The 25,401-nt window shown below is 42.9% G+C and overlaps 1 protein-coding gene across 1 annotated transcript in view; it reads right to left on the reverse strand.

Moving 5' to 3' along the window:
• ACTN2 (actinin alpha 2) overlaps positions 1-19,695 on the reverse strand; it is a 78,875-nt gene extending 59,180 nt beyond the window's left edge. The window contains exon 1 of the mRNA XM_061161405.1: positions 19,524-19,695. Coding sequence (XP_061017388.1) covers positions 19,524-19,649 — 126 coding nt within the window. The 5' untranslated portion in view covers positions 19,650-19,695. The remainder of the gene's footprint in view (positions 1-19,523) is intronic.
• Between the last annotated feature and the right edge of the window lie 5,706 nt (positions 19,696-25,401).

Genomic DNA, 25,401 nt, shown 5'->3' on the forward strand with positions numbered 1-25,401 from the left:
AGTTCGTCACATTTCATAGACTGCTGCTATACACAGACAGAGAGGGATGCGCAGACCCAGAACCACACCAGCTCTCTACCTTTCCTGGTTTATCACAGGTACTCACCCCACCCCTCAAAGAACCGAGGACATCACTGGCATATCTTAACTTCTTCAAGGTACACGGTGCTTATAATACTAGCGTTTGCTCATAAAGGGTAAAAATATTTTGTCCATGCATTAAAAAAAGACTTACTCCCAAGGCAGAGTTAATATGAAGGGCTACATGGGAATCAGAACTTGGTTCATGATACATTAGATAAAAACAGGCTTAAAGTTAACTCATGCAAAAAGGCAAATTCCATTGCACTCCATTGCAAATGGAAGGCCCACAACTGGTTTCTCAGGCTTTCCATATGCCCACAGGCACACATATTACGCATCAAAGATCCGCAAAATGAACACAGTAGTCTCTAGTCCTGCCTTATTCACCTTTGAATCACCTAATGAACCCAGTACCCAGCAGGTATACCTGTATGAACCAATACGGAGCCAGGACCCATTCAAATTTTTAATACTTCAAGCTTAAATTGTGACAATTTCAGTCATAAATAAATTGGAGCCTTAACAGTACCAACATACAGCCTTTCATCTGAGTATCAGGAATACACATAAACACAAATTTAATGACTCAAAGACAAAGAGGAAAAAAAAGAGAGACAGTCTTTTCCCACTGATTCATCCCCAACAAATACTGCCTACAAGTAGGAGTCAGGCTTTCTTTCTAGGCAATGTGAGAATAGCTAACAATCTCTAATTAAGGAGTGTCAAAGCCTACGAGCAACTCAAGTGGGGCTGTCACCATGAGAAGGCTTTCAGGACTTGGTCGGGGAGCAGGAAAAATCCTCTCAGAAATACCTGGTGGGTGATACCACCACCTGGAACATTCTAAAAATGTCTGTGAAAGTGGCACAGAGAGAAGCTGGGGTTTCTTTTTTCACCTGCACCACACATTTTGTGAGAAACTCGGTTCCCTGACAAGGGCTCAAACCCAGACCCCCAGCTTGGAAAATCAGAGTCCTAACCATTGGACTGCCAGGGAATTCCCAAAGATGGGATTTTTGTGTTCCAGACACTTTATCCTGGGACACAGTGGCACTCAGTAACTATTTGCTGAATAACATCTGTTTGACTTTCTGAGACAAAGAAGACAGCTATCAGATTTTTCAAACTGAAAAAATAAAAACCACTGCAGAGCTAGAAATCTCTATCTAGTCAAGTTCCAGGCTTTTGAAGATTCTTATTATGTCAAACTTAACTACAGAATCCTTAAACGTTTTTTTTTTTTAAAAAAAAAGGAGTTTGTAATCTTGTCTCCCCCAAAATGGCTCACTACTCATAAAAATCCTCACTACTGAAGAGGATCTAAAAATAGAATCTGGCTAATGGGTGACACTTGAAGTGGGGAGGGTAAAAATGGCTTTCCCAGCCCTTGAAAACACAGTCCTAACCAGCTCTGGTTTTCATCATGAATTTTAGGTTTCAATCACCAGGTTCATAAAACTGACTTCCATTTAGTCCCTGGATGTTCAGAATAGATTAAAAAATGTGCTAACGATCCTCAAGGCTGCCTAATGGGACAAAAATGCTTTTCAGGTTTTAAACAAAGCCAAGTCTAGCCCAGACTAATTCTGGTTTAAGGAATGATCTGTCTGATATATGGAGTCTCCTTCATAACTTCCAGAAAGGATAGGAGAGATTAAAGTCACGAAATTTGGAAAAAGGAAATAGCTAAATAAGGTACTGTAGGGAAGTTCAAGAGGGAGGGGATATATGTATACCTACGGCTGATTCAGGTTGATGTCTGACAGAAAACAACAAAACTCTGTAAAGCAATTACCCTCAACTAAAAAATAAATAAGTTTTTAAAATAATAAGGTACTTTATGTTAGGAAAAATCTGAGCTCTGAAGGTCAAGTGGTGCACTGTCTACAGCTCCCCTTCTATGTATGTTATTCGACAGCTCACCGATCTAACCAATAGATAAGTGAGAGCAATGCAGACCGGTTCTTTTCTACAGACAAGGATGCCTTTTGTTCAGTTCAGGGACGATCCTCCTTGCTCCCACCAAAAAGTATCTGCCGATATTCGGACATTAGTTTCAATACTCCTAATCTATAAATGTACAACAGTACTTCAGATTCTCTTTTGAACCAGCTGGAACACCTCTCCAGTTTTCTCATGAGTTAGTTAAATATCATCTTTAACACGTGCTTATTTTTCTGCTTATATGAGAGTCGTGATTTTACCTTTACTTAAGAACTGTCTTATAGTTTTAGAGTCTTTCTTCTAAAAAGAGGTAAACATTCAAATGTGCTAAAATATTCACTATTCCGATCTAAATTTTACTGATCTGATTTTGATGAAGGCCAGTAGTAATCAATGCACAAGAATGATCTCTACAGAAAAGAAACGCATGGTTACCAAAGAGGGATGAGGGTGGGGGAGCGATGAATCAGTAACTTAGGGTCAGCAGATACAAACTAATGTACATAAAGTAAACGACAAGGTCCCACTGCAGGGCACAGGGAACTATATTCAGTATTCTCTAATAAATCGTAATGGAGAAGAATGTAAAAAAGAATATGCTAATACATATACATATGTATGGATGCATAGCTGGATCACTTGGCTGTATACCAGAAACCAACACAACATTGTAAATCAATTATACGACAATAAAAAATAAAAAGAATGTTAACAAAAATGTTACAAAAAAGAATACTGATATTCTTTTCAATTCTCACTGATATTAAGGACAGTACACTTCCCTTGTCCTGTGAAAATGACAACTGTCAGAAGTCTCAGCTTACTGCATCCCTTTTACATTTCAATCCCAACGTGTGTCCCCATGTTCCCTCGTATACAGATCACCATAAATAATATTGGATTTGGGTTGAATTAGTTAGCACTTTTCTCTGTTTCATGAAAAATCATACATTTCTCTAGAAGCTAAAGTATATTTCCATCTGTTAATTTCCTCCCCACTCAAGAAAATCCCCTACAAACATTTTATTACCACTTACAGGAGTCTTTATTACTCATTCCCTAATTCTGGCTTTTCAGCTGCAATTACTCATCTTTACATCTCTATAGCCCTCAAGACAGAAGCAACCTAGCAAGGACATTAACAGTTCTCCCAGCCACAGACCCGATACTAGTTTGCAATCCAAACTACCATTACTTTAATTCCAAGGGACGTTTTCCAGTTCTTGAGAGAACAGACTTGTGGACACAGCAGTGGAAAGAGAGGGTGGGATGAATTGAGAGAGCAGCACCGACATACACACATTACCACGTGGAAAACAGCTAGTGGGGATCTGCTGTGGGCGCAGGAAGTGTGGCTTGGTGCTCAGTGACCTAGATGGGCGGGAGGGGGGCTCAGAGGGAGGGGATGTGTGTATACTTATAGTTGATCCAACACTGCTCTAGAGCAGAAACCAACACAACACTGTAAAGGAATTGTCCAATTAAAAATAAATTTTCTAAAAAGTTACAGCACTCTGTCTTCTAAAGGGCAATTAAATGATCTTGATGAAGCTCCCCATCTTAACTGTTAAATGGAAAAAAAGAAAGTTAAGATTAGCAATATGCAGTTACTTCCCAAACAATTTTAGGACTGGAAGCATGTGCTAACCAAATCAAATATCCATAGACTCAAAGTTTTGGTCATTTTTTTATTTTGAAGTATTAAAACCAAAAAAAAAGAAAAAAGGTAAGTTCAAAGAACCACCTGAAAGCTACTGATGCCGGGTCATCTGAGCTTAAAGACTTCCTGAGGCCAACAACCTGACTTAGCCTCTGGCTGGGAGTTGCGTGGGGTCACACCTGCCTCCCCCAAGCTGGCACAACCTCGGTGAAGAATTCCTTTGAGGACTTTCTGGTAAGCAAGCATTTAAGGCTCCCAACAAACAGCCTTACATACGATTGATCCTGAGCTATGCTTCCCAAAATAACTTGTTCCCTTTGAGCCTGGGTAATTATGTGCAAGACATGGCTCTGGGTCAGGGCAGACCCAACTGTTCCTTGGTTATAGGCAAGAGCAGCATTCATTGTACTTTCATGACCCTCTTCTTGAGGATGAATTCAAGCTTAAAGAAAAGCTTACTGATGTTTTCCCCCTCCTCCTCGTCCCCTCCCCCCAGTCCATCCTGGCAACTGGGGGAGCAGCTTGTTCTACCCAGACAGCAAAATAAATATACTTTAATTCAAGTTCACCATACTGTTACTATTTTCAGGGACCCAAATAAATGGTTGCCTACGCAGAGAAACTAAAAGTGCTATTTTGAAGGAAGTGGCTCTCTGGAGTATGCCAGCCACATGCTTTGTGCTGGTGGTTTGAACCCTCACACGGTTCTAAGTGGGTAACAGTCCCCCAGTCAGCTCCATCACAGGTTTGTGCCACATACAGGGAAAGCTCTGGAAAGCAGAAGGGCTACAGAACAGGGAAGCTGGGCATTTCCGAAGCTCCTGCCACTGGAGGGAACCAGGCTGGTACTTCCTCCATCAAGTTCTTCCCCAGGGCTCACGCTGAGGGCAAAAGTGTTCAAAAGTCTTCATATCCTAAATCATTTCAGACAATATATATTGTAGTATAAAACATAAATATATGCTTTTCAACTGTGGCCTCAGGTCATCTAGCAGGCAGTATGACAAAATGTTAACACTAGTTTTCTCTATGGTGTGACTTTAAAAAATTTCTTCTCCATATTTTCTGTAATAAAGACATATGACTTGGGCAGTTATTTGAAAATGTATCTCCAAAAAGTAGTTTAGGAAACTCTATACATTCTGTTAGGTTAGATTCTCTGCCCTTCTCTGGTTAGCTGTAATTATGTTAACTAGCTTTACTTTCCTCAGCCTTTGTCATTCTACCTGAAAAAGGAAAGCGACTTAAATTGGACATACTCCATCCAGCAAGTCTAAATTTCTGACGTTAATCATTTGATAAAGTGCTACTTCAAGGCTTTCTTTTTTTGTAAGTTTCACAGTAGAAATCCCTAGTTCAATATCACATTTTAAAATATCATATAAAATAGATAAGAATCTACTGCATAGCACAGAGAGTTCTACTCAACACTCTGTAATGGCCTATATCTGAAGAGAATCTTTAAAAAAACAAGAATGGACATTATGTATATGTATAACCGATTCACTTTGCTATATCCCTGAAGCTAACACAACATTGTAAATCAACTATACTCCGACAACAACAAAAAATGCCCCATGGAGAAGGTACACACTGTCCAAGTCCAAGGGCCGTGGAAGAGAAATCCTTCGGAGTCCTTAGTATCTAGTTACCCAGACACCAGTGACAGCAATAGACCCACGGTCACCCCCCAGGTATTTCTGACAGCAATTTCCCTGCTTCCTGACCAAGTCCTTAAAGGACCCCCATGGTGACTGCCCTACCGTACCTCATCACAGAAGGGACAATTTTACATTAAACACAATTTTATCCCACAGTAAGTATACTTATTCCTACTTTACTATCAGACTTCAAGTCTCTAAAGATATCTATAATTTTTTGTAAGTAAAAGACTTAAGGTGTCATAAAAACAAACTTAGAGATCTGATCTTGGAAATAGGTCCAGATATTTTAATAATGTTTAACTCAGATTTTTGGGGCTTCCCTGGTAGCTCAGGTGGTAAAGAATCTATCCACAATGCAGAAGACCCAGGTTCGATTCCTGGGTCAGAAAGATCCCCTGCAGAATGGAACAGCTACCCACTCCAGTATTCTTGCCTGGAGAATTCCATGGACAGAGTAGCCTCGTGGGCTACAGTCTATGGAGTTGCAAAGAGTTGGACACGACTGAGCAATTAGCACTTTAGGATTTTCGTTTATTTTTATTATTCATTGTTTACTGTGCTGGGTCTTCCTTGCTACATGGGTTTCCTCTAGTTGCTGCAAGCAGGGGCAACTCTCTAGTTGCGATGTGTGAACTTCCCGTTGCTGTGACGCCTCTTGTCGTGGGTCACAGGTTCCAGGGTGCATGGGCTTCAGAAGCTGCAGCATGGGGGCTCAGTACTTGCGGCTCGCAGGCTCCAGAGCGCAGGCTCAATAGCTTTGGAGCATGGGCTTGGTTGCATGAATCAGGGATCAGGGATTAAACCCATGTCTCCTGCATTGGCAGGCGAACTCTTTACCCTGAGCCACTGGTGAAGTCCAAATCCTTAATTTTCTAGATGTGCAAAATCAGTACCCTTAAAGTCTAGCGCATATTATTATCAAGCCATCTGAGGTGTGAGCATAAATACTACTTACAAGACTACACAGACGGTATACAAACTACCAAAATGACAACAGTGATGTGAACTTCAGAGGTAAACCTGGCCCATGGGAGGCCTCCAGCGAGGTCGGTGGTCCCATAGCTCTCAGACGTAGGGCTCACTCCCACCACTGGCTGCAAGGCTTGGTCTTCTAAAGGATTCATGAGTTAGAAGACTCAGAAATTACTGGGCTCTGATACTGAAATCAGTCAGTTTTAGAACTCTCATTTCACTAATATTTGCGTTTTTTTCAAGTTCAGAAATAGGCCAGAACGTTCAGAGAAAGGCATTATTGTCGAATATACAAATTATTTGGGTCTTGATATTATTTTAACCTTCTTTGAAATGGTCTTGTGTATTTCCTCTGAACAAAGTGACCATAGAATCTGAAGTCTAAGCCAGACCACCTCTGACGGTCAAAGGTGACATTATTTATAATTACTCTGGGACAAGAGCCACAACTGACATTGTCTTGGGAAAACCTAGATGAGGGGGTCACCCGACCTCTGGGATCAATCTCCGCCCCCCCTCATTTCCTTTCATAAAGAGCTGAAAATCTGAGAGATGGGCATCATGCTATATGCCTTCAACTAAGTTAATTCAACAGTGTTAAATGTCTATTACATCTCAATAAAGGCTGGGAAACAAATAAAATGAATCTTTGTAAGGAAGGAGGTGGCCTGGAACTGCTATAGGCAGATAGCCCCTATCCCTTCCAGGTCTCCCCTAGAAATTCACATACCTAAGCAGGTGAGGACCTGATCTATGTCTAAATAAAAGCTCCGGAAGCAGTCTTGGCAAGACTGCCCCTAAAAATAACCTTTCCCCAAAGACACGTTACATGTCTGTTCGGCTCCTTCCTCTGGCTCTCCTCTGGGGGTGGTGGAGGAAATAAAGACGCAGAGGTATCAAATTCAGCATCTTCAGACACTGTTCCCACCTCCTGTCTCAAATTCAAGCTCCCCACTCAAAGCAGTAAAAGCAATGGTCACAGGAGTCAGACCAATAAACCTGAAGGAGGCTATGGGGTCAATTTACCACATCAGTCTGCAGCAAGAGAAGGGAAAGAGCCTACCAGTACTGCCTTCTCACATGGGGCCACAAACTATGGTGAACCCATCCACCACATTTACAGGCTGTTAAAAGACTTTGCCTCTGCCAACAGAGGTTTCTTGGCACAATTTTGTTCTCTTCCCCTTCCAAGCCTAAAATTCACCATTAGGGTTCTTCTTGGAACTAGGAATAAGACAACAGCATTATTGTCTTAGAAAGGTCACCGTTAAAATATTGATGATCCCCTAGACATTCCTGATGGTCCAGTGGTTAAGAATCCACCTATCAATGGTTTGATCTCTGGTCCAGGAAGATTCCACATGCTGTGAGGCAGCTAAGCCTGCGTGCTACAACTACTGAAACCTTCATGTCCTAGAACCTGTGCTCCACAACAAGAGAAGCCACTGCAATGAAAAGTCTGCACACCACAACTAGAGCAGAGCCCCCACTCCTCACAACTAGGGAAAGCCTGTGCATAGCAACTACGACCCAGTGCAGCCAAAAAAAAGCTAAAAAAGTTGATGATCCTTGGGAAGGCAGGTCTTGCCTAAAAATCTTTAGTTTTTAGGAACAGACAATCATAACATAATCATAACACTGTGAGAAATTATCAGGGGAACTGGGGGTTAGGAGAGGTGCCCAAGCAGAGCAGGGAAGAGGCCTGGATGGTCAAAAGCAGGTAGCAGGAAGCCTGGGTTTGGGGGAGAAGCCAGAACTTTCAAAACAGGGAAGGTAACAGTTGGCTCACTTGGCAGTTTTGCTTCACAATTTTGTTTAGAGAATAAAGCATCGGTTGAACACAACTCTTTTTTTCCTTTTAGGATTGGACATTCCTGGTAACTACTTCACAATGTACACATTTATCAAAACATGGGGCACACTAAATACATACAGTTTTTCACTTCTCAATGACACCTCAATAACGCTGGGGCGGGGGGAAGAGCTGGGTATCCTTTATTTGTGAAACTTGGGTTTCCTTCAACTGGTGGGGTGCAGAGGGATTCACTATATGTTCTCTCTGCTTCTGTGTATGCTTGAAATTTTCTATAAGTTAAAAATAAATAAAAGAAAGGCAGAATATTTTTAATGTAAAGTGAAGGGAGTCCTTGGCACTGCCTTTGGCCAAATGTCTATGGAGCCTGAGTCTTGGCGAGCATCCTTGCCCACTAAGACATCATGTCTGCAGGAAGATGGCTCTGATCTACACTCTTGCCTCTGGAAGTCTCCTTTTCTCGTTCCAAAAGGGAACTGACTCAATTACTTAGGCATCCTGAACTCCAGTTTCTTCTTGGAACTATGTCAGACAGACCAGTAGTTAATTCCAAAGATGTGCCCTTAGTGGCATGTCCAATAAGCCTCCATTTGAAAGATGTAGTTGGCTTTTCTTGTGGTCCCTTTGCTCCTCCTCTGGCATTTCTGTGGGATAGAGCGATTGCTAGAGCCTGACTAGGGGAAAATCTTGGAAGGACAATATTTTCCATGTCTCAGAATTTAGTCTTCTCACTCTCATCAGATAGTCCCCCTTGACCCACTTAGAAATTAAAAATTCAGACACACACCCCCTTTCAAATGGGGCATTGGAGGAGGGATGCATTGGGAATCTGGGTTTAGCAGACGCAAACTATTATATTTTGGGTTGGCCAAAAAGTTTGTTAAGAGTTTTTGCATAAGATGTTATGGGAAAACCTGAATGAATTTTCTGATCAATTCATATTTTGGCTCAATCCAATATATAAAGGATAAACAACAAGGTCCTACTGTATGGCATAGGGAACTATAGTCAATATCCTGTAAGAAAGTATAATGGAAAAGAATGTAAAAAAGAATATATGTGTATAACTGAATCACTTTGCTGTATAGCAGAAATTAACACAACATTGTAAATCAACCAAACTTCAACAAGATAAATCTTTTAAAAATAAAAATAAAAGCACCTCTTTTGGAGATAAGTCACCTGGATACAAAATTCAGCTCTGCCGCTTGCAGATCAAAATACACAATAAAATAATTAGCACCTCTGTATTTTATAAAATTTTGATTGTGAAAGATAATATCTTTGTAATATAGATAAAATTCTGTGTACATTTCCCAGCTACCACTTCCCTACCCTCAATCACCCGTAGGTGGGTTACTTAACGTCCCTAATGGAAAAGTAAGAACCACAATACTCATTTCTTAAGACTACTGTGACACTGGAATAAAATAATACATATGGTTAAAACAGTGCCTGGAAATTCTCAATAAACAGCTGCTCTGCCCTAGAACAGTGAATAGCTTGGAATACTGGGAGCCATGTGCCAAATCCCCTCCCCCTCTTTTTTTAATCCACGGGCAAAAAATCCATATTTTAAAATATCATTTTTACTGTCTTATTGGAATATTTTTCTTGTATTGTTATACGGAAAAAACAAATATAAACAATTAAAAAAATAAACAAACTTGAAACAAAACACCTAAATGAGGACCACCATTTGTCTCATTTTTAAAATTTTATAAACAATAAAAAAAGTTGGGACTTCCTTGACAGTCATGACTCCCAGAGCTCAGCCTTTCTCTCCTATAACAAAACCCACAGTGTGTGCAGGTTTCTATTATGGGCACTTTGAATCACTCAAATGAGACTTGGGGATTATGAAGAACCAGCATGAGCAGCAAGATATATCATATTCAGAGCCATGAAACAACTCTCAATAAATTTAAAAGAATATAAGTCATACAAAGTATCTCAGACCACAAGAGAATTAAGTTAGAAATCAGAAACAAAAGGCCCTCCAGAAAATTCCCAGATAACTGGAAATTCAATAACACTTTTCTAGGTAACCTAAGGAAGAAAGGAAAATTAGGGGATATTAGGGACTTTCCTGACTTTCCAGTGGTTAAAACTCTGAGCTTCCAATTCAGGGTGCGCGGGTTCAATCCCTAGTTGGGGAACTAAATCCCCCATGCTGCATGGTGCAGCCAAATAATAATAAACAAAAACAGAAAAGAGAAATCTACCTTGTGGTTGAATGCTACATTCGGTATGTTAAGATGAAACTAATTCTTTTCAGTCGTGAAACTACTTCTCTTAGTAATCCTTACAAATTTGCAATAAAGTCTTCCTCAAGAAGGCCCCACCTTGGCCATTCCAGTTGCGGAACGATTTTATGTCACAGACTTGAGCACACCACCACAAATAGTTTCTTACAGCTTTTCACTTCCTTTGGAAACCATAACTTATCTCATGAGCTAAAAGATCTCGCATTCCATGGTGCCAAGTCCCTGGGTTTCTGTTCTAGCAACTAAATCAATTCAAATGCCAGATTCAGATGGACTGGCAAAGTTCCAACAAAACACCAAGGTGAGATTTCTCCAGGAAGAAAAGCAAAGACATTTTGACAGTCTGAGTGGTTCCAAGTCGTCCAATAAATGCATGTTTTCATCCAGAGAAGCAATGCTTCCACATTTCGGTAATTACTGCTTCCTGCAGGAGCCCTCGATGTTAGCTCACCTCAGCGTCTGCCAGGTACATCTTCCAGTTTCCCCTCCTAACAGTTTCAAACTTGTCCTCTGAGCAGGTAACTTCTGCATGTAAATCTCTAAGCTTGACCTTTCTTTTCGATGTTTCCATGGGCTGTCAATCCCTCAATCCAAACCTCTCAATTTTACTGCGACAAAAACCTAACCACCACCCTTATTTTCCCAGTTGGATACCAAAGGCACTAGAAATAAGACTAGAAACAAGCTGATTTCAGTTTTATGGCTTGGCTATTGTGAGGTCTTGGTCAAATACTGTACCTCGAATATAGTGGGACAATAGCAGTGATACAGTGGTTTTATCGGGTTAAGCCATAAGAAACTGCAATTTGGGGAGGTCAAAATGGTTAGTGTCAAAAATTTCCTATGGTTCAACCTAATAAGTACAAAATATCTTAAAATTCTAATAAAAAGCAATGAGATTATTTTCTAAGTAATTATTATCTTCCCATCCTATTCGACTATGATAAAGTAACTTGAAGACCCGTCAGGACTCTAAAAGATAGGATTTCTTGATTTGCCAATCTCAGTTATAAGCATCTATATAACATGCATTCATACCTTCAATATCAAATGCTGTTGTCATTTTCCACCCCAATCTCATAGTCACCTACTTGTCCACTTGGCCCTCAAAATAACTCAAAAAAAAAAAAAAGGAGGTTTTTACTAAGATAGCAAGCTTTTTCATGTTGTAACAGACACTAATAAGAATCTATTTTCATTATATAATAATCTCTAGGAATGATGCCTAACATATTTATCCCCTAGCAAAAACAAACAAACACAACAACTCAAAAGTCATGCTAACTCCGTAGTCCTGGATTTGGCTTATAACAAGACTGCCCCAGGCAGATTCTTTTCCAAGGTCCACACACTCTGCAGAATCACCTGCATCTCTTCCCTATTTTCTAATCCTGCTACTGTGAAGCCTGGCATGTCTTCCAAAAATTCTTGTTTTACCAGGTTTTATATACGGAAGAACAAATTTAAATGTATATTTCTCTGTCTAAATGAATTTGGAATTTTATTACATGAGTAGATGTTTTCAACATGGACAAAAGAGTCATATGAAATCAAATCTAGGTTATCAGAATTTTGTTCATTCATGTGGTGACATGTTTTATTATCATTTAAATATATCTATATGTATGGTTTTATTTTATTCCCCAAATCTCTAAATTGCAACTTTTAAAAAACATTAAGCAGATTGTCTTTCTAGGATCAGTCTTAGAATAAGAACTAAGTCGGAGAAATCCATCATTTGTGGAACTTGAGAAAACGCTTTGAGAAAACACTAAGCAAGCATGAGTTGGATTTAATACATCTGTAGCTCGTGGAATTACAAAGATTGCAAGAAAAAAATTATTAATAACTGTACTAGATTCTTTTCTGAAATATGACTTATAATTTCTGTACTTCACAGATGTGCGTGCAGACTCTGAGTAGGCCCAGGAGACCAGAGAAGAGCACGGGAGAGACCAGGAGAGCATCTAGTGAGTCACGCTCTAGAGGAGGGGGCTGAGTAGGAAGAACTCCCAGAACTGGGGGAGGAGGCCAGACTCGGGGATAAGCAAAGGGATGAATAAAAACAACACGGTGACGCCAAGAACCCTTGGGGTAAGAGGAGTAGCAACAGAGGCTGGCCTGACCTCCCAAACCCCTGTGAGAGGTCTGCAAGGCCCCCTCAAGGCAATAAAGAACCACAGAGGGAGACTTCCCTGGTAGTCCAGTGGTTAAGAATCTGCCTTGCAATGCAGGGACGTGGGATCAATCCCTGGCTGGTGAACTAAGTTCCCACAGAGCAATGAAGCCTGCAAGCCACAACTAGAGTCATTGCACAGAATGAAAGATCCCAAATAACACGTGAAAGATCCCAAATGACACGTCAAAGATCCGTGTGCCACTCCTAAGACACGAAGCAGCCAAATAAATAAATTTTAAAAACGAACCACAGAGAGGCTTTAAGTAGCAATACACAACCAGGCTTGTATTTCATAAAGATCACTCCTGCAGCATCAGGGGGATGAGTCTGAGCACAAGCGCGGAGTGTGGAAGGGTGACAAAGCAGAGGCCACTGTCCCCATCCAGACAGTGAACACAGAGACTCTGAAGGGCCTTAAAGCACGTGATGGGAGGAAGGGGCAGGGCCTGGGAGACTTTAGGAGTGGGGCCACAGGGGCTGGGAGAGAGCAAGGGCTCGAGGGTAACTCCCAGGTTCCCCACCTGGGTGCCAGAGAGGAAGATGCTTCCAAGCACTGTGACCAGGAATCACGCAGAAGGGGCTCCGGAAATGTTCTCCGCTTCATTCTGTGAGCCAGTCCCTCCTCCGTGCTTCTCACTCGCCTGTCTCCTGAACTATGCTGCAAGCCCCTTAAGGCCTGGGATGGAGCCAACTCCATGCCCTAACCCTGGTCCCCAGCACGACCGTGATCAACAGCTGCCAAAGGGATGAAAGAATGATCGGCCACGCTTCTGCTCCACTGCTATTCTGCTCTTAAGTACGGGCTGCAAGGGGAAAAACAATCTTCTACCGATAGTTTCTGCTCAAGGAAATTGTGGGTAGGGGTACACTCAGAGGTGTGTGTGCAATTGCTCAGACAGGTGCTTGTGTAAAACATAGTCCTCAGCCTTCTTTAGACAGACCCATCTCTTGTGTCTGCGATGTTCCTGCCTGAGAAATTCGTCTAGCACAGTAGTTAGCAAGCGATTTCCCCTCATCTTTGCTTTCTGTTCTTTCTGGAAGAACTAGTCCCGTTCCCAGGGAAACAGTGGTACAGTTCTGACTGTCCTCCAACGTATTCCATGTCAACTCCTCTGCTCGTCATGGGAGCACCCCCACCCACCCCGGAGCTGCGCCTTTTATGTAGGTGTCTCCCAGCTGCAGCAATCAACTGCAGGGCATTCTGACAGTTTTCTGAAGCTGTGTTCATTAGGCTTCCCAGCTAAGAGTTCTATTCCTCCTCCCACACTCTCGGAAAAGCTTATTTTGGGTTCAAGTTTCTTCCTCGGTGAATCAGGTTGAAGGGTTAAGGGCAGACTCCAGGACATTTCACAGTACCTAAAAGAAGATGAACAAAGACTGATTTCTCCACCTTCCAGCTACTGCACCTGTGGCTCTGCATAGCACACCAAGGGCACCTTGAGAACATCAGCCACTCTGGGGGCAGAGGTCTCTTAGGGCTCCCACAAGATCCTGCCTTATAAGCCTGCCCATCATCAACTCTCTCTGGACATCCAAGGATACCTGACACTCCAGCCCTCTCTTTAGGCAACAGCCACCTGGAAGCACAGCTGGCCCCTCAGCCCTCGGCCCCCTGCACTGGATGATACATCCCATAAACGGTTAGCTTTCCGCCCAGACACATCTCCTAGTGGAGAAGCAGGTACTCCTAGTCAGTTTTGTTACTTGTCAATATCACTATCTTGAGTTTTAAGTCCAGGGGCTCTAATGGTGAGATCATGTCCGCTTAATTGGATTTATACAACAGCCTGCCAGGGAACCACATGGGGTTATTTAATACTTTTTATAATCCCTCCTGATCTCTCTCAAATCAATGCCTTCCTCAACACCGTTTCTAATCCTCACCGCTTGAAACGTATAGTCCCTGTAATGAGTTCTACCTGGATCCTCCACCTCAGGCGCTTACCGACTCCGGTTTATTCCGCAAACAATAAACTACTTGAAACATGGCTCCTCCTAGCTTGAGCATTCCCGAGAGCACTCTTGGACCACAAACTCCACACTCACCCTGGCATCCCAGGTCCTCTATAACCTGGCTCCCCAGGTTACCAATGTAATTTTCTCTCTGAATTTGTTTTTTATTTATTTCTTTTTAATTGGAGGGCAATTACTTTACAATATTGGGTTGGCTTCTGCCATACATCAACATGAATCAGCCCGAAGTATACATATGTCCCCTCCTTCTTGAACCTCCCTCCTACCTCTTACTGCATCCCACTTCTCTAGGTTGTCACAGAGCGCTGGGACTGAATCTGCATCTTTGGCTTCAGCTGAGTTCCTCTCATCTTCACACTTCCTCAAACACATCTTGAATAGCAGACATGTCAGCAAGCACATCCATTAACACGGACCTGAGTGTCCCGGTCTGGCCACTTGGTGACTTTCTCACCCTCCCCCACCCCACCCCTCCAGGTCAGATGTGACTGTAGTCATGTCACTAAAGTGTACACCTAAAAAAGGTTAAAATGGCACAGCTTATGCTCTGTACATTTTACTGCACACACAAAAAGTACATCCAAATCACTAAGGAACAAACGATGTGCTGCTTCTTCCCTCCAAAGTCCAACCACAATACTGATTACTATCGACACTGCCTGATGAAATTAACAACTGTTGGCTGCACACGGATGGTAATAACATTTACAGATCACTGTGTGGTCTACAAAGCTCCTTCAATGGAAACTAGTTTGACCATCTGATTCCGAAAAACTATGAGGCAAGAAAGACAGGGAATCCCTTATCTTTATTTTCCAGATGAAGAGACACAAATCTAAAGGTCTAGTGACTTAATTATGGTAAAACAGAGGCTACCAGGTGGAGTTGAGGTTCATCTAGGTCTCATGAATTTGAGACATTTCACAGGCCCTTGGTTCATCATTCACCTTGTTGGAACGATTCTCACCTTTTCTTCCCCAGGAAAAATTCCCACAAGAGCATACTCCAATGTGCAGGGTAAAACAGCCTGCACCTGGATCCTAAGCCAACAGCTGCTCATCAGAACACGGAAAGGGGCAACTGGCAGTTTCTGAGAGCTCTATTTAATCCGGACCTGTGGGCAGCTACTCCCACACAAGTGTCCTTCCACACTGCCTGACCCCACGTGGCAACATTTTAGTCTGATGGCAGGACTGACAGGGTGCACTGAGGTGAATGGTGAGCTGGTCCACCTAAATTGTGAGCACACAGAACTTGAATTTCTTTAGAAACAATGAGAACTGATCAGAATTCTGAATGTGGAATAAGTGAACAACTCTCTTATGCTCTTGACAATGAACAGAAAAGTGTTTTGATCACCTAGCTCTTAACAGATTAAGGATAGAAGAAGCCTTTATGTATCAAAACACACAGTCACTTCCTTAAAAGGCCTGTTTTAGCCTTGCAGGGTGGTGAAGGACAGCACTCTGTGCCCACGGAGATAGCACACATATTCAGCATTGCTGCTCTGACAAGTCACCTCCCAATTAAGCTGCTGTTGAATTAAAGGCTGAATGTGCTCTTTGCTTCCAGGAGAAACTTATATCTAAGCACCAAAGATCTAGAAGTTTTCAAAGTCCACTGAAGACAGCCCCATTTGCATGAATACATGCAAATACCCCTGGAAAGAGCAGGGGAGAACTCTGAAGCATCTTTACACACTCTTGCTAAATTCAACATCTTCTAAACTGTGGCAAGAGCACTGTGCATCGTCAAAAAATTGAAAGCCAATTATTGCCAGAAGATCCAGAGATTTCACTTCTGGGTACATAATTAAAAAAAAAAAACCTGAAAGCAAGGTTAAGAAGAGGTACTTATATAACCATGTTCACAGCACTATTTATAATAACCAAAAGGTAGACGCAACCCATGGGTGAATCAATCAATGGATGGATAAACAAAATATGTGGTCCATACAGTCAGTGAATTATTATTCAGCTTTAAAAAGTAAGGACATCCTGACACATGACACAACATTGATGAAACTAGAGGACATGATGCTAAGTGAAATCAACCAGACACTAAAGGGTAAATAGTGTATGATTCCAGGAGCAGGTCCCTAGGGGTCTAATTCATAGAGACAGAAAGTAGAAGGGTGGTTGCCAGGAGCTGGGGGTGGGGGGTGGGATAGAAAATTATTGTTCATTGGGTACAGAGTTTGGGTTTAATGGGTTTTGCAAGAAGGAAAGAGTTATGGAGACTGACTACACAATATGAATGTACTTAACACCACTGAACTGTACACTTTAAAATAGTCAAGATGACAAAATTAATGTAAAAAAAAAAAAAAAAAACCTCTCATCACACACACACACACACACAGCACTATACTTTTACTAAGTCCTTCTGTAGTGAGGAATTCCATACCAGAGAGCAAGGATTACCACAGCCCATGAGACTCTGTGAACTGTGGATATAATTAGGCCCCACATCCATTATAACACTACAGACGTCATCATGTGTTACCAGCATCTGTTGACAGATCTCATACCCGGCATATCACTGAAACAGCAAGTGTGGAGAAGGTGGCCCACAATAGAAACAATGGCATTTTATCCTTGTCCTGTTCCAGCAGTTTGGCTCATAGGACATAAATAGAGGCCACTGCTCTGGCTGCTGGGACCTCTCAGTTCAGAACTATTTTATTTTACTGCCTTGAGTGGGTTCTCTACAAAAAAAGTAGAAAGTAGAGGATCTTCTGGATCTGTTCAGGTCCATCTCCTAATGGAGAGTTTCCTTCTGTTTTGTTTTTCCCTAATGTCACAACACAGCACTCAATGTACCTGAGAAAAAAAATGAATTCTCACTTTTTAGCATTATTATTATTATTAGGACCAGGACTGGAGAAGGCAACGGCACCCCACTCCAGTACTCTTGCCTGGAAAATCCCATGGCCGGAGGAGCCTGGTGGGCTGCCGTCTATGGGGTCGCACAGAGTCGGACACGACTGAGCGACTTAGCAGCAGCAGTAGCAGCAGCAGGACCAGGACATATGTCTGCTTTTTAATAATATATTTCAAGTGTTATACAGGTTTAATAATATATTCACATAGGAACACCAAACTTTAAAAAATTACAACAAGGAAATTATACACCCAAATAGTGTGTATTAAAAATTATATATAATTATACATTATATGTAACATAATTAAAAACTATGTATGTGAATATATATATATTTTATATACATATATGTATACATGACAAATGACATATGTCTATATGGCCTTTGGAAACTAAAATTAACCCTGCCCTGTACTGTAATTTTAAAAAATCAACAGAAACGATTGTGATTTGACTTATTACTTTCAAAAATGATGAGCAGGCTACCTATCATGAGAAAAAAAAAGCAATCTTCGCAACAAAGACTTAAAACTTAAAAAAAAAAAAAAAAACATGAAAAAAATGTAGTAATCAAAACTGGAAAACTTTTTTAAAAAATAAACACACTGTTAAAAATTAAAGCAACAATTTAACTTCTTTCTGACTGATGATGTGTCCATCGGCCCAGATGACACAATAATAATAAACAGTAATAATCCTCAGGCCAGGTGTTTCCCTCACAATAAGTCATTTTAAAAACTGTAGAAGGTCTGAAATTTTATTCTCCTCTGTAGACTCAACTTCCGCTTATCAGTCTCATTCCACTGTTTTCAAGAAGGTAGGGACTCAGAGGGAGAATGAAATGTAGCTAAACGGGAGCTTTCAAATAAATAATTTATTAAGTGGTCTCCTTAACGGAGAAATGACAACAAAAGAAAAATCTGGATTTGAAGATATTTGGTTATTTTATAAATAACCAAAAAACCCTCTAAAATGGTTATTTGATAATCATCCAAATATGAGACCTCTCTACTTCTGTTTGTTAAGAGTATGGGATGTGTTCCCTGCAGCCAGACACTTATTCACCAGGCACTATCAGATAATCACCCACTGTGGCAGCTAAACAGAGCATTCCCATGCACACATATGGTCAACAGACGTTATCCACTTAAAAGCAGGCCCTTAGAAGGGAAACCCATTTTGCCCCACCCCAAGAAAAACAGGGGGTGAAAAAGCATAGGGCACTTTGCTTCTGCCAGGACACTGTCATCAGAAGGTTGGGTGAGCAGGTCTGCGTTGGCATCCCTGACCCGGCCAGGCTCTGCGCCCAGTCAAAGGGAGGCGGGATTTAGCCTCCTGGTGAACAGTCCCTAGAGTTCTAGCCAAGGGGATCAAGAAGAAACCTTGAAATAGTGGAATGTTCCATTGGGCCCCCAGAGAGCGCCAACGAAGATGAGCAGGGAACTTTTAGAGCTGGCTGACTCCCTCGTCCCTGTGTGCTTAGCTCAACGAACCATAAATAGACTGTGAAATAACTATTACTTTGTGGGTGAATGTCTGGTGTTCATACAGCATCCCTCTCCAAGAAGCCCCAGAACATTTAATAAATGATTTCCAGTTCTTCTCTGGGGCAGCCCTGTGAAAATCGGAATGAAGCTGACGTTCATTTGACCTCTTTAATTTGGGGGGACGGTTACTGAACACGACGGGACCAGGAAATAACTCTGTGGCGAAGGTCACAGACTCGAGGGGTCAGAAGCGGACCGGAGACTCTTTCCGATTCTGGTCTAATGCAGGTTAACACTGAAACGCCCGCACTGTTCCTCGCTTAACATTTTTCGTTTTGTAACTCCTGTCTGACACACGCGCGCACCCACGCACGCGCGCACGCGCGCGCACCCACGACGCCCGGTTCCGTGACCGTCCCCGGACTTTATCGCCTCTCTCCCGGGGCACCCGGGCCACTAGGACACAGCCCTCCATCGAGCGCCCTCCCGCGAGTCCCCCCGGTCGGCGGCGACCCCGCGCGGGCGGCCCCCGGCTAAGGGGACACGCGGAGCAGCGGGTCGAGCCCGCAGACGGCGAGCACGCGACCCCGGCTGACCTTCCTCTGCTGCTTCTCCCAGGCGGGGTCGAGGAGCAGGTCGCGGTCCCACTCCTCCTCCTGGATCATGTACTCGTCATCCTCGTAGACGTAGTTGTACTGCACACCAGGCTCGATCTGATTCATGGCGCTCGGTGGTCGCGGCGGCGGCGGCGCGGCGCGCGGGGTCGGACGGGCGGGCTGGCGGGCGGAGACGCGGCGGAGCCGGCGAGGCGCGGGCGGCGGGCAGGCGGGCGCGGGGTGACCTTCGCGCGGTCCTCTCGGGGCAGCACGCTGGGCGCTGGGTCGCGGGCGAAGCACCAGCTCGGGCTCCGAGCGGCTGCCGCGCCGCTTAATACCCGCGCCGCCCGTCACGTGGCCGCCCGGCCGCGCCCCCGCCCCGCCCGGGCCTCCGCCCGCGCCCGCCCGCGTCGCTCCGAGCACGTGCTGGCTGGCGGCGGGGCCCCGCGAGTGGGGTCCGCACGCCCAGCGCAGCCCCAAACCTGCCCCACGGCGAGCTGAGTCCACCGGCACCAGCCCACGCCTCCCGTCCACCCTGAGGGTCATGGAGCAGCAAGACTCGCGGGCGCCCAGGTGGGTTACCCGGGTGCTTGGGTGTTCGGGGATCAGAGGAGGGACACACACGGCTTGGGTCCCTGGCCAACCCCCCACCCCCACCCCCACCCCCGGCACATCTGTGTTGTCCAGCGTAGTCACGTTTTCTGTGTGTTCCCACATATTCATAGATTCCACACACACACACACACACACCCCCTAAAAAGTAAAGCTCAGAAGCTACAGACTCCCTTTTCTTCTTACTCTCCTCCCTTGCCCTCACCTGGGGAAATCAAGGCAAAGGACTTGGACCAACCGGGTTAAGAAGTCAGGAACCAAACCAAAGGCTGAAAGTGTCTGCTCTCACCTGCCAGTCGTAAATTTGGAACAGCTGACAAAGGAGGCCAGCAGCCAGCTTCATGTTACATGTTCATCTCCCCCTGATGTATTGACTTAAGCCTTTCCATCCCTACGGTCCTGGCTAGCTGTTTCGTGTCCCTTGTGTCCCTGTAGGAACCAAGATGAGGTCCCTTGAAGTGGAGGTTGCGTTAGGCACGGGGAATCCAGAGGGCGGCTGACAGGCAAGGCCTGCCTCCTGCAACTTATGTCCAGAGTGAATAAAAGTTGCCCACAGGCTACTTAACTGTGGTTCAGGGCTACTAACTTGTTGACAGGTTTCAAGCTGAAAGTATGCCTGGATTTATCATTGTTCCTTAGAATTTTTTCCATCACTTAGTTTTATTGTTTTGAGCTTTCTTACAAATTTGCAAATACATCATGCTAACGTTTTTAAACAACATGTCCACTAAAATATGAACTCTGTGAGGCCAGAGATTTCGTCTCATTCATGGCCATAATCCCCAGAAATTAGAAATATGTCTACCATATACCACTAGGTGCACAAGTGTTTGTTAATGAGATAAGTATCCTTAGAAACAGTGACTGAACTAATTTGCTTGGGTTTAAATTTAAAATTTTAGTTTTGGATTAAAATCATAATCTCTCAACAAGTTTATGAGTAAATTTTAACTATTAGAAATAGGACCAACAACTACAAAAACTGTTCATATTAGGCCTTGAAAATTGTGGGGACCTCAGGTTCCAGATGAGATCTATTAAAAGGCATCGGATTTATAATCCTGCCTGAAACAACTAAAATCTGGGGGGGAAATACATTAAGCAAAGCATTTTAAGACACTGATCATCAGACAACGAAGGATAATGATCCTTGAGAGGCAGGAAACAAATGACATGTGTATTATGATTGTCCCAGATTATCACCTGGAAAAAGATTCCAAGATGTATCATAAAGGGGATAAAGGGAACGCAGGTATAACTCAGTGGTCTCCCTGAACTCTGAGTTCAGAGAGACCAAGGCAGCTAGAATTTGTAGAAGAGGAGACGGCTGCAAAGAGAGAGAACCCTGGAGACTTGCAGAGGGTCTCCCTTGAGTCTGATCAGGGAATGCACAGGAGAAAAACATTTGAGGTCAGGAAAGACGCACCCAAAAAGATTAGAAAGAATGATGCTTAGAATTTACACAGGTCTAGGAATAGTTTCCATTTCCATTAACTAAAGGAGAAAACCTTATGATTCACAGAGCATCAGATAGAGTATTCAGAAGTGAGGGTTTGGGAAAGAGGCTTTAGGCTTAAACTAAATGATGCATACTGGTTGTTGTTCAATCACTCATTCATGTCTGACTTTTTGCGACCCCATGGACTGCAGCACGTCAGGCTTCCCTGTCCCTCACCATCTCTTGGAATTTGCTCAAACTCATGTCTGTTGAGTCAGTGATGCCATCCAACCATCTCATCCTCTTTTGTCCCCTTCTTCTCCTGCCTTCAGTCTTTCCCAGCATCAGGAGTCTTTTTCAATGAGTCAGCTCTTTGCATCAGGTGGCCAAAGTATTGGAGCCTCAGCATCAGTCCTTCCAAAGAATATTCAGTGTTTCTTTTCTTCAGGATTGACTAGTTTGGTCTCCTCGCAGTCCAAGGGACTCTCGAGTTCTTCTCCAACACCACAGTTCAAAAGCATCAGGTCTTTGGTGCTCAGCCTTCGTTAGGGTCCTACTTTCACATCAGTACATGACTACTAGAAAAACCATAGTTTTGACTGTATGGACCTTTGTCGGCAAAGTAATGTAATGTCTATGCTTTTTAATATTCTGTCTAGGTTTGTCATAGCTAGATGTATTGGTGCTACTTGAAAAAGCTCCAAAGCAAGATCTGAAAGAGTCAAACTGTTTCCCAATCACATAATTGCATCCCAGAACAAAACTTAAAAATACACATAGGAAAACAAAACCGTTCAACACTTATCGAGGTAAAAATTGCAGTTTCTGGCACCTGTCAAATATTACCAAGTATGCAAAGAAACAGGAATGTATGATCCATAATGAGAACAATCAATCAAAACTGATCCAAAATTGACATATGATAGAGTTAGTAGAAAAGAACACTGGAAGCAACTATTATTGTATTCCATGTACTCAGGAAGCTAGAGGAAAGATTGAACATGCTATGCAGAGACATGGAAGACCTTAAAAAAAAAAAAAAAAAAAAGACCCAAATTGAGTATCTAGAAGTGAAAGTACAATATCTGAGATTAAAAATACCCTTAATGGGGAGGTTTCCCTGGTGGTCCAGTGGGACCAATGCAGTGGATGCAGGATCAATCCCTGGTTGGGGAACAGAGATCCCACAATCTGCAGGGCAACTAAGCCCATGTGCCACTACTAGAGAGATGCCCACACACCACAACTGAGACCTGCCTGATGCAGCCAAATTCATAAAATAAATGTTTTAAAAATACCCTAAATGGGGTTCACTACAGGGTAGACATTGGCTAAGAAAAGATGAGTGAACTTGAACACTTAGCGATAGAAATAATCCAATACAAACATGAAGAGAGAAAAAAAAGAAAATTAAGCAGAGGATGAGTGAGATGGCAAAACTTCAGGCAGTCTAATGTTTGTGTAGTTGGAGTCCCTAAAGTGAGAGAATAGAAAAAAAACAAAAAAAACTTGAAGGAATAACAGCTAAACTTAAGAAGTTAGTAAAGAGACTTCTACTTCTCCCAGCATGGAGCAATAAGGACTGAAATTACCTTTCCTCTTTTTAAAAAAAAAAATTTATTTGGCTGCATCAGGTTTCTTAGTTTCTTAGTTCTTATTATTTTTGGATGCGTCACATCTAGTGGTGATGTGTGGGCTCAGTAGTTGTGGCACGTGGGCTTAGTCACTCCATGGCATGTGGGATCTTAATTCCCTGACCAGGGATCAAATCTGAGTCCCTTGCATTTCGAGGCAGATTCTTAACCACTGGATCACCAGGGAAGTCCCTCACCTTTCTTCAAGAAACAAGAAGGAAAAAAAAGAAAATGACAGTATATGAAACAATGGTTTTCCGATACAACAGATATCATGTAATGAATGACAGGAATCCTGAGAGATGGGAAACAAACCAAGAGAGTTCTCAGTTTGTATCCCTGAGCGAGGTTGCAGACCAGACCATTGAGGTAGAGTCCAGAGGGCTGCCTGAGTTGCGGACATGAAGCTGGGAGTCCAGGGAGAAGAAGGCAGCAGGTATTCATAGGATAAAGTCTCAGAGAGGAGGGGACCACACAGAGAGGGTTCTGGGCATCTTCTGGACTTCTGAGTTTCCCATCTGCATGCATACTGATCAGAACATGCTTGAGAGGAAGCCACCCGTGTTCAAGGAAAGAGCCGTCTGCAAGGGTTAGAGAGAATAGTGCATGGCATTCACACGGGACCAGGTGGGTGCCTGCTCCAATCCCAGGACTGCAAAAATATTCAGTTCACAGAGCATTGAGGGGAGGACCTAGGAGGGTCTTTACATTTTTTTTTTAATTGCCATCTTAACCATTTAAAAATTCTTTCTTTCTTTCTGGCTATGCTGGGTCTTCACTGTTGTGCCCAGGCTTTCTCTAGTTGCAGTGAGCAGGGGCTACTCTCCAGGTGTGGCACAGTTCTCTCATATGGTGGCTTCTCTTGTTGAGGAGCAAGGGCTCTAGATGCATGAGCTCAGTTGTGGCACACAGGCGAAGTTGCCCCAAGGCATGTGGGGTCTTCCCAGACCAGGGATTGAACCCATGTCCCCTACATTGGAAGGCGGATTCTTAACCACTGGACCACCAGGGAAGTCCCTAGGGAGATCTTACTTCGGTCGTGTAGAATGAATTATTCCTGGACAAGTAGTAGCATGGATTTAATTATTTCTAGATTAAGCCTAGAATGACCACTGCTCTTCCCTAAAAAAAAAAAAAAAATCGTAAAACCATCACAAATTTATCAAAGCAAGACTCAAAAGGATAAAACTGTTTCCAAGTAACTGTTTCTAAGTAACTGAACTACATCACAGAGCAAAGCTCAAGATTTATAAAGACACAAAAACATCCAGCACTCAACAAGGTGAAAGTCACAATTTCCAGCACCCAGTCAAAGATTCCCACATAGACAAAGAAGAAGGAAAACACAACCCATAGTGAAAATAACAAGCAATTAAAACTGACTGAGGGCTGACACAGATCTTACAGGTAGAGTCCAGAGGGCTCCCTGAGTTGAGGACATGAAGCTGAGCGTCCAGGGAGACGAAGGCAGCAAGTATTCATAGGATAAAGTATCAGAGAGGAGAGCACCACACACAGAGTGCTCTAGGCATCTTCTGAGTTTCCCATCTGAGTGCGTATTAACTCTAAAAACAAGGGGTGGGGGGAGGTCTTAGAAAGTATTTTTTTAACTGAATGAAGATGAAAACAATATATCAGAAGTTGTGGGGTGCCATTAAAGCAGTGCTTAAGGAAATGGCAACCCACTCCAGCATCCTTACCTGGAAAATCTCATGGACACAGGAGCCTGGTGGGCTGCAGTCCATGGGGTCGTGAAGAGTCGGGCATAACTGAATGACTAACACTTACTTACTTAAGGGGAAATTTATAGCACTAAACACTTACATTAGCAAAGAAGGACCTTGCATTAATAATCTCAGCTCTTACCTTAAAAACAGAAAAAAAGAACACGGACATTAAAACAGTTATAGTAACTGTATTCCATATGTTTAAAAAGTTAAAAGCAAACATGGAAGATACATATTTTTAAAATATCTAAATGAAACTTCTAGAAATAAAATGACTTATATCTGAGATAAAAGTATGCTGGATGGGATTAAGAGCAGGTTAGAGAATAGCGAATTCGAAAGTATAAAAATAAAAAAATTATGGGGACTTTCTTGGTGGTCCAGTGGCTAAGACTCCACATTCCCATTGCAAGGAACTCGACTTCAATTCCTGGTTGGGGAACTAGATCCCACATGCCACAACTCAG

The sequence above is a fragment of the Dama dama genome, chromosome 15 (assembly GCF_033118175.1).
Source record: "Dama dama isolate Ldn47 chromosome 15, ASM3311817v1, whole genome shotgun sequence".
Classification (NCBI taxonomy): Eukaryota; Metazoa; Chordata; class Mammalia; order Artiodactyla; family Cervidae; genus Dama; species Dama dama.